This window comes from Polyodon spathula, chromosome 34, assembly GCF_017654505.1.
Source record: "Polyodon spathula isolate WHYD16114869_AA chromosome 34, ASM1765450v1, whole genome shotgun sequence".
Classification (NCBI taxonomy): domain Eukaryota; kingdom Metazoa; phylum Chordata; class Actinopteri; order Acipenseriformes; family Polyodontidae; genus Polyodon; species Polyodon spathula.
Genome location: NC_054567.1, coordinates 5,805,014 through 5,815,433, shown reverse-complemented (window position 1 = coordinate 5,815,433; position 10,420 = coordinate 5,805,014). Strand labels below are relative to the sequence as shown.

Sequence of the window (10,420 nt, the reverse complement as noted above, 5' to 3'; positions counted from 1 at the left end):
TTTCATGGGGAGGTGGGGAGGGCTGAATGTATAAATGTGTTTCATGGGGAGTGGAGGAAAAATGCTGAATGTGCAGATGTGTTTCATGGGGAGGTGGGGAGGGAAACATCGGCTTGAAATGGGTTTTGAAATAGCTGGGTCAAGGATACCTCGTAAAAAAGCAATTGACTGCTTCTGTAGTCAGGAGAAAATGAAACAATTGGATACATACAATAAATAGCATATACAATAATTACAAAACATATTCTATAGACACTTCCTTTTTTTGGATCAATTGCATTGCATTTCTGTTTCTTTGAATCATTCATTCCCATTTCATATAAACAAAGCTTTGGGCCAGATGTTTGGGGCAATTTTTACTTATTTTACCACTCAGACCCCTAAGTGATCAAACGCCATTGGTGTTTGCAAGAAAGACATTCTATACGATGTTATTATTATTATAATTATAATTATTATTATTATTGTTATTATTACATTTATTGGCTATAATAATGCCAGTGATGATGTGCCCAGAATGATGTTTTGGATATATTTCTGTATTTTTATAATTGTTGTATCCTGGATACAGTAAAATCAGTCTGAAATTTGATTTTCCTTACTTCTATGCGGTTTAAAGGAAGGGAGCTGTATGAAAAGCCTCAGTGTACGGTTTTACTGGATGTTTTCCTAGGGGTAGGTTTTGTTGATTAAAGGGACTCATTCTATTTTGAACCTTTTCCTAATATATTCTTGCCTGTAATATATTATGTCTTCTATATAATTCTCTAGTTTTGTAACTGCTTCATAATTATTTGCCATGTAAACTAACAATTCCATGAAACATTGCTTATGGAAAGATTAATTAAGTTAGAATTGAGCTGGTGAATAATATTCCACTTTCCACTGTGCAATGAAGCCAGTAGGTGAAGCATTGTGCACTGAAGTCTGTGCAACACTGAAGCAGCAATAAAGAATCACACAACACACACACACTAGGATATTGTAAAGGAAAGACTTAATAAACCCAATCTAATTCATATAATGGGATATTACACAGAATGTCAGCCTTGAGAATCACACAGCACACATGTACCCAGATTTTCCTAAGGGAAGACTTTAAAACTCAATCTAATTCACATAATAGGATATTACACAGAATATGAGCCTTGAGTCTTTACACATATTTTGCTTTGCCCTGACCAGCTGTCCGCGCTGATCGAATGCGAGGGGGAAGAAACAAATTTGGACCCATGTACAAGCGGGACAGAGCTCTCAAGCAGCAGAAGAAAGCCTTGATACGCGCCAATGGCTTTAAGATAGAGACCACCCCTCAGATGGTCTCCCCAGTCCAGACGGACTACCCCCTGCCAGGCAACATGCATGGGATTCACACTGTTTCCAAAAGCATGCCTCCCACCGCTCCAATGGTCTCCCCAGTCCAGACAGACTACCCCCTGCCAGGCAACATCCATGGGATTCACACTGTTTCCAAAAGCATGCCTCCCACCGCTCCGATGGTCTCCCCAGTCCAGACGGACTACCCCCTGCCAGGCAACATCCATGGGATTCACACTGTTTCCAAAAGCATGCCTTCCACCGCTCCATCCTCAGTGACCCCCACAGACTATGAGCGCAGCCCCTATGGACCACCATCACTTGGCTTGGCAATGCAGAGCCACAGTGTGCTTCCAGGCTACCAGTACGCCTCATTTCCCAGCCGAGTCATAAAGTCTGAATACCCGGACCACTACACCAGCTCTCCAGAATCCCTGGCAGGCTACCACTATCCTGATGCTTACCAGACCAGCTCTCCGCCCAGTATCCCCACCCTCATCTTGGAGTTTCTCCGCTGCGACCCAGATGAGATTCAGGTGCAGAATAAGATCCTAGCCTACCTGCAACAGGAGCAGGCCAGCAGAAACAAGCATGAGAAGCTCAACACCTTTGGTCTCATGTGTAGGATGGCAGACCAGACTCTATTTTCTATTGTTGAGTGGGCTAGAAGTTGTATATTCTTCAAAGAACTAAAGGTAAGAAAGCTGTCAGATTCTTTTTTTTTAAATGTTTGATGTATCCCAGTGACTTTATATCATCTACATGTTCTTAATATTACAGTTCTGATTAATATTGACCCCGCTTAATAACTTCCTGCTTCAAGACAGCTATCCTGAAGTGAGATGGGGTAGCATATTAGTGTTGCACAGGTTTCAGTGTCTATGGACATCAGAGCACAACTCCTGAATTACAAGGATGAATTGGGTTATTTCTGGCTAGGTAACTTTATTAGGTGCTATTACCAATGGAGTAGAGCGTTTAGAGAATCTAGTCTAATAGAAACAAACTGGGGCCCATATACATTATTTCTTGTATTGTTATTTTTATTAGAAGACCGTTTCAGTTCTGATTTCTCTCAGAACATAGAAAGAGGAAGCGTGTTTACAGATGAATACAAATGAACACTCCCATAGCTTGCTCTATCTGTCTGTTATGTTAAACATCTGAACAAACACAACTTTAAAGGTAGAGTTTTCTAATGGGAAGTTAGGGCAAGTGCAGATAACAATGGGCAAATTATTCTCAGAGCTTTTTTTTTATTGTAAAATGTATATATTTTATGCAGTACATTTTTCTTAGTTGCTCCCATAAAAAAAACATTGTGTGTGGACCAGCATGGCTAATTACACTTCAAAGTGAAATGTGTATGTGGAATGAGTACAATACACATGTTAAGGTTAGAACATTTGAATAAAAAAACAACAAAAAAAACACGCAAGGTGTTTAATCTATGGTCTAGTTTGCATAATTTCAATTTAAAAAAGGTATGGTAAGTAATTTGCACGGATCCATTGTTTAATATTGCCGACACAATTGAAAGTTGAGTTCTAACTGTTTCTCCACTCTCTTCATGATGTTATTTAGTACGCTAAAACTTTATATCTTCAATTCACTTATTTTAAACCCCTGCTTATAATACAGTAGAGATTTTGAAAGCTGCTTAATTTGATAAGGTCCAGCCCTAAACGGGTGTGACACAATGGAAACTGCCTGGGGAAGGGTGCTCTTTTAATTAAGAATCTGGAGATCCTCCTGTTAAAGATTGGAATGCTGGCAGTAGATTTTTAAACATTCTTCTGCTTCTCGGAACTCCTGGACACTTTTCTGATGAAATCCCTGTTCTGTGAAAACCATTACAGCATTTTCTTGTGCAATTTTCCAACTAAATGGAACTCTATTCAACTGATCTGAACAGTGGCATATCTAAAAATCACAGTCATTTAAATCTTGTGAGTAAATATTTAAAAGAAAATCAAATAGTGCTACTAATTATGTATTTAAGCAGAGATTTGTCCCTGTTTAAATACATGTAATCTGAATGTTTCATCAATAGCTATTATATTTATCTGGTTTGATAATTCAGCCACCAAGTGAAACTAGCATTTCCTTTCTGTCAAAATATTAGGTATTATTCCACCTAAGTGACCATAGTACTGTGTTTGGAAGATCAACAGGGTTTTTAGGTGATTGAAGGTGATTTTAAACAGAACTGTGACGTTTGATACAGTCTGTCTGGGTGCTGAATAAACAACAGTCCTGTATTTGATAATCCATCATATGATTACAACCAAGTAATAAGCTAGGTAATACTTGACAACAATCAATGCATTGAAAGCATGTTATTATTATTTGAAATGTCCCAGTTCTTCTTCACAATCACTTTAATGAGCGTCAAAGTCTGGTGTTGAATCTTTTATATTTGTTGTAAAAAAATGTATTTGAACTCTAAAAATTTTTAGAGTTTTTAAACTCTAAAAAAAACTCTTTAAATGCATGTTTAAGCAAGCCCTTATAGGACGTGTAAATATGACTTAAGATTTCTCTTTTTGGGATTGTTGGTAGTCAAAAGCTATCACTTGGTTATTTGACCTCTAGTGCTTTTGATAGAGCTGTCATCCTCTTTTAACATTGAAAAGCATGTCTTTTATAGAGTGCAGCTGTATTGGGGTTAACGGTCAGCCCAGCTACCTTTCACGTTCCTTACAGACTCACAAGTAAGAGCTTACAGAGATGGAGCACAATTGAGGTGACACAGTAATCTAGTGCATCTCCTTTTGGGTAATGATGCATCACTGTCAGGGGCCAGGTGCTGATGCAATATAACTAGCGGTGTGAACCGTGGTGTCAATTGAAAGATGTAATTGAAAGATGTCACAGGCAGGAATTATTGCACGAGGAAAATTCTATCTTCAGCCTTTGCAAGAAAATCAATAGTGTCATGTGTTCGTATTAGCAGTGGCCAGTGTGAGAAAGGTCAGAGCAGTGTTTCTGAGTTCTTTGTGAGGATGCAATGCAGTTATTATGAACAAGCCACCTCTTGATCTCCCCAGCTAGCTAAAATGAGTTTAACCCCTGTACCTGTTTTCATACGTCCAGTGTATTCTCCTGCATTGTATGCTGTCTACTGCACACAAGGGAAACATTACCTTTTTTTTTTACTCTAAATCCTTATTAGTACATTGTTCTGAACTGTACTTGCATGCCTTGTAAGTACATTTCGAATGGATTTTTACTTTCTCTCAAACTCTTTTCGTTGGTTTGATAAATAAGCCCATGCCTCTCTCAAAGCTTAAAATCTTTGTAAATGCAAGACACGGGGGCTGAGCCTCACGGTTATTACAAGTCTTCGATAATGAGCAAGCACTCAGCACTCATACATCTCGTGGAAGTGGTTGTCACTGAACTTTTCTTTGAGCATTTCTGTTTATAAATCTCCGTTACTGTGGACCAGCGTGGTAAGATTTTACAGTAACATTGATGAGGATCACATTAAAGCCATGCAATTAGATTTTTAATTCATTTTAGCTTTCTAGTTCTTCCCTAAATCAGTCCTGCATAAAAGAATCTGGCGGGTCATCAGGAGTTCGATAAGTGTCTCAACCTACATCAATCTATATTATAAAACACCTGCTACTGTGGGTGTGGCTATGGATAAAATGGAATTTTCTGAAATTTTAATGAAATGGCAGTGGTTTTTAAAGGGCATTAACACACTTTAATTGCGTTTGTGTGTGTGTATTGATACATACAGTATTCATTATACAGTGTAATTGACTACAAACTTTTTTCACTTAATAATTAAACGTTGTTACATTGTAACTACACTACCATTGCTGTGTTACTAAAGTATATAGGCTAGTTGGTAACACTTTAAAATAATGGCTGTAAATTCCTAATGAATTCAAACTGGATACCACAGGAATAACACCGCAATATCTTACTATATTGTATTACTTACTGATTGCTGCTTTTCTTTAGTAGGGATTTTACATTTTCCAAGTGTTAAACGTTTAGACTCTTTCCAAAACCATTATCAAAGGCAGAGGTCAGCTGTAGGGTTTATACAGTAGGATATGTGCACCACAAGATTATTCAATAGTTCTTGAAGGTTCAGTCTTTTTTGTGCGCTGCTATCAGGATTAAGCTAGTACAGACTTGCAGGATTTTCTAGTCCACATTATAGTTAATTTGCCATAGACCAGATCACTGGTACACTGGAATTGACCCCTTAGAGTTTAAGTTTAGAACTGATGTGTAGCTTGGCAGCGGTTCCACTATCTTAAAATAAAGCACTTGAGCATGAACTGGGGTTACAGGAAGCTGACATTGACTTGAGCCATTTTTCTTGCAAAGTATGCACTGTGCTGGAGAAATACCAGTGTTCTAGGTTATTATGATAGCTGTCTTTCTCATGGTAGATCAGATAAACCAAACAAAAGGATCATTGTTTCCTAGATGAAGGAGATAATGATTGACGTTGACTTGTAAACATATAGATACACAGGAGCAATAGAAATTGGTTGTTAATATAAATACTGGGGAGCAATAGAAATGCATTGTTAATATAGATACACAGGAGTTATAGAAATGCATTGTTAATATAGATAAACAGGAGTTATAGAAATGCATTGTTAATATAGATAAACAGGAGCTATAGAAATGCATTGTTAATATAGATACACAGGAGTTATAGAAATGCATTGTTAATATAGATAAACAGCAGCTATAGAAATGCATTGTTAATATAGATACACGGGAGCTATAGAAATGCATTGTTAATATAGATACACAGGAGTTATAGAAATGCATGCTAATATAGATACACAGGAGCTATAGAAATGCATTGCTAATATAGATACACAGGAGCAATAGAAATGCATTGTTAATATAGATACACAGGAGCTATAGAAATGCATTGTTAATATAGATACACAGGAGTTATAGAAATGCATTGTTAATATAGATACACAGGAGCTATAGAAATGCATTGTTAATATAGATACACAGGAGTTATAGAAATGCATTGTTAATATAGATACACAGGAGTTATAGAAATGCATTGTTAATATAGATACACAGGAGTTATAGAAATGCATTGTTAATATAGATACACAGGAGTTATAGAAATGCATTGTTAATATAGATACACAGGAGTTATAGAAATGCATTGTTAATATAGATACACAGGAGCTATAGAAATGCATTGTTAATATAGATACACAGGAGCTATAGAAATGCATTGTTAATATAGATACACAGGAGCTATAGAAATGCATTGTTAATATAGATACACAGGAGCTATAGAAATGCATTGTTAATATAGATACACGGGAGCTATAGAAATGCATTGCTAATATAGATACACAGGAGCTATAGAAATGCATTGTTAATATAGATACACAGGAGTTATAGAAATGCATTGTTAATATAGAGTTATAGAAATGCATTGTTAATATAGATACACAGGAGTTATAGAAATGCATTGTTAATATAGATACACAGGAGTTATAGAAATGCATTGTTAATATAGATACACAGGAGCTATAGAAATGCATTGTTAATATAGATACACAGGAGTTATAGAAATGCATTGTTAATATAGATACACAGGAGCTATAGAAATGCATTGTTAATATAGATACACAGGAGTTATAGAAATGCATTGTTAATATAGATACACAGGAGTTATAGAAATGCATTGTTAATATAGATACACAGGAGTTATAGAAATGCATTGTTAATATAGATACACAGGAGTTATAGGAGATACACAGGAGTTATAGAAATGCATTGTTAATATAGATACACAGGAGTTATAGAAATGCATTGTTAATATAGATACACAGGAGTTATAGAAATGCATTGTTAATATAGATACACAGGAGTTATAGAAATGCATTGTTAATATAGATACACAGGAGTTATAGAAATGCATTGTTAATATAGATACACAGGAGTTATAGAAATGCATTGTTAATATAGATACACAGGAGTTATAGAAATGCATTGTTAATATAGATACACAGGAGTTATAGAAATGCATTGTTAATATAGATACACAGGAGATACACTATAGAAATGCATTGTTAATATAGATACACAGGAGTTATAGAAATGCATTGTTATATAGATACACAGGAGTTATAGAAATGCATTGTTAATATAGATACACAGGAGCTATAGAAATGCATTGTTAATATAGATACACAGGAGTTATAGAAATGCATTGTTAATATAGATACACAGGAGTTATAGAAATGCATTGTTAATATAGATACACAGGAGTTATAGAAATGCATTGTTAATATAGATACACAGGAGTTATAGAAATGCATTGTTAATATAGATACACAGGAGTTATAGAAATGCATTGTTAATATAGATACACAGGAGTTATAGAAATGCATTGTTAATATAGATACACAGGAGTTATAGAAATGCATTGTTAATATAGATACACAGGAGTTATAGAAATGCATTGTTAATATAGATACACAGGAGTTATAGAAATGCATTGTTAATATAGATACACGGGAGTTATAGAAATGCATTGTTAATATAGATACACAGGAGCTATAGAAATGCATTGTTAATATAGATACACAGGAGCTATAGAAATGCATTGTTAATATAGATACACAGGAGCTATAGAAATGCATTGTTAATATAGATATAGATACATTGTTAATATAGATACACAGGAGTTATAGAAATGCATTGTTAATATAGATAAACAGGAGCTATATAAATGCATTGTTAATATAGATACACAGGAGTTATAGAAATGCATTGTTAATATAGATACACAGGAGTTATAGAAATGCATTGTTAATATAGATACACGGGAGTTATAGAAATGCATTGTTAATATAGATAAACAGGAGCTATAGAAATGCATTGTTAATATAGATACAGAGGAGTTATAGAAATGCATTGTTATATAGATACACAGGAGTTATAGAAATGCATTGTTAATATAGATACAGGAGTTATAGAAATGCATTGTTAATATAGATACACAGGAGTTATAGAAATGCATTGTTAATATAGATACATGGGAGTTATAGAAATGCATTGCTAATATAGATACACGGGATATAGAAATGCACTAATATAGATACACAGGAGTTATAGAAATGCATTGCTAATATAGATACACAGGAGCTATAGAAATGCATTGTTAATATAGATACACAGGAGTTATAGAAATGCATTGTTAATATAGATACACGGGAGCTATAGAAATGCATTGTTAATATAGATACACAGGAGCTATAGAAATGCATTGTTAATATAGATACACAGGAGCTATAGAAATGCATTGTTAATATAGATACACAGGAGTTATAGAAATGCATTGTTAATATAGATACACAGGAGTTATAGAAATGCATTGTTAATATAGATACACAGGAGTTATAGAAATGCATTGTTAATATAGATACACAGGAGTTATAGAAATGCATTGTTAATATAGATACACAGGAGTTATAGAAATGCATTGTTAATATAGATACATGGGAGTTATAGAAATGCATTGTTAATATAGATACATAGGGAGTTATAGAAATGCATTGTTAATATAGATACACAGGAGTTATAGAAATGCATTGTTAATATAGATACACAGGAGCTATAGAAATGCATTGTTAATATAGATACACAGGAGTTATAGAAATGCATTGTTAATATAGATACACAGGAGTTATAGAAATGCATTGTTAATATAGATACACAGGAGTTATAGAAATGCATTGTTAATATAGATACACAGGAGTTATAGAAATGCATTGTTAATATAGATACACAGGAGTTATAGAAATGCATTGTTAATATAGATACACAGGAGTTATAGAAATGCATTGTTAATATAGATACACAGGAGTTATAGAAATGCATTGTTAATATAGATACACAGGAGTTATAGAAATGCATTGTTAATATAGATACACAGGAGTTATAGAAATGCATTGTTAATATAGATACACAGGAGTTATAGAAATGCATTGTTAATATAGATAGGAGTTATAGAAATGCATTGTTAATATAGATACACGGGAGTTATAGAAATGCATTGTTAATATAGATACACAGGAGCTATAGAAATGCATTGTTAATATAGATACACAGGAGCTATAGAAATGCATTGTTAATATAGATACACAGGAGTTATAGAAATGCATTGCTAATATAGATACACAGGACTATAGAAATGCATTGCTAATATAGATACACAGGAGCTATAGAAATGCATTGCTAATATAGATACACAGGAGCTATAGAAATGCATTGCTAATATAGATACACAGGAGCTATAGAAATGCATTGCTAATATAGATACACAGGAGCTATAGAAATGCATTGCTAATATAGATACACAGGAGCTATAGAAATGCATTGCTAATATAGATACACAGGAGCTATAGAAATGCATTGTTAATATAGATACACAGGAGTTATAGAAATGCATTGTTAATATAGATACACAGGAGTTATAGAAATGCATTGTTAATATAGATACACAGGAGTTATAGAAATGCATTGTTAATATAGATACACAGGAGTTATAGAAATGCATTGTTAATATAGATACATTGTTAATATAGGAGCTATAGAAATGCATTGTTAATATAGATACACAGGAGTTATAGAAATGCATTGTTAATATAGATACACAGGAGTTATAGAAATGCATTGTTAATATAGATACACAGGAGTTATAGAAATGCATTGTTAATATAGATACACAGGAGTTATAGAAATGCATTGTTAATATAGATACACAGGAGTTATAGAAATGCATTGTTAATATAGATACACAGGAGCTATAGAAATGCATTGTTAATATAGATACACAGGAGCTATAGAAATGCATTGTTAATATAGATACACAGGAGTTATAGAAATGCATTGTTAATATAGATACACAGGAGTTATAGAAATGCATTGTTAATATAGATACACAGGAGTTATAGAAATGCATTGTTAATATAGATACACAGGAGCTATAGAAATGCATTGTTAATATAGATACACAGGAGTTATAGAAATGCATTGTTAATATAGATACACAGGAGTTATAGAAATGCATTTAATATAGATA

The 10,420-nt window shown here is 34.0% G+C and overlaps 1 protein-coding gene across 5 annotated transcripts in view; it reads left to right on the top strand.

Moving 5' to 3' along the window:
• The window catches only part of LOC121303607 (nuclear receptor subfamily 5 group A member 2-like), a 53,853-nt gene that overhangs the window by 3,443 nt on the left and 39,990 nt on the right, over positions 1 to 10,420 (top strand). Inside the window, exons 4-5 of one of the 5 annotated variants that reach the window (XM_041234394.1) lie at positions 1,183 to 1,390; positions 1,568 to 2,012. In XM_041234394.1, the coding sequence (XP_041090328.1) occupies positions 1,183 to 1,390; positions 1,568 to 2,012 (653 nt within the window). Of the gene's footprint in view, positions 1 to 1,182; positions 2,013 to 10,420 lie in introns of all 5 variants that reach the window. The other 4 variants (XM_041234391.1, XM_041234389.1, XM_041234392.1 and 1 more) reach the window with 4 other exon arrangements.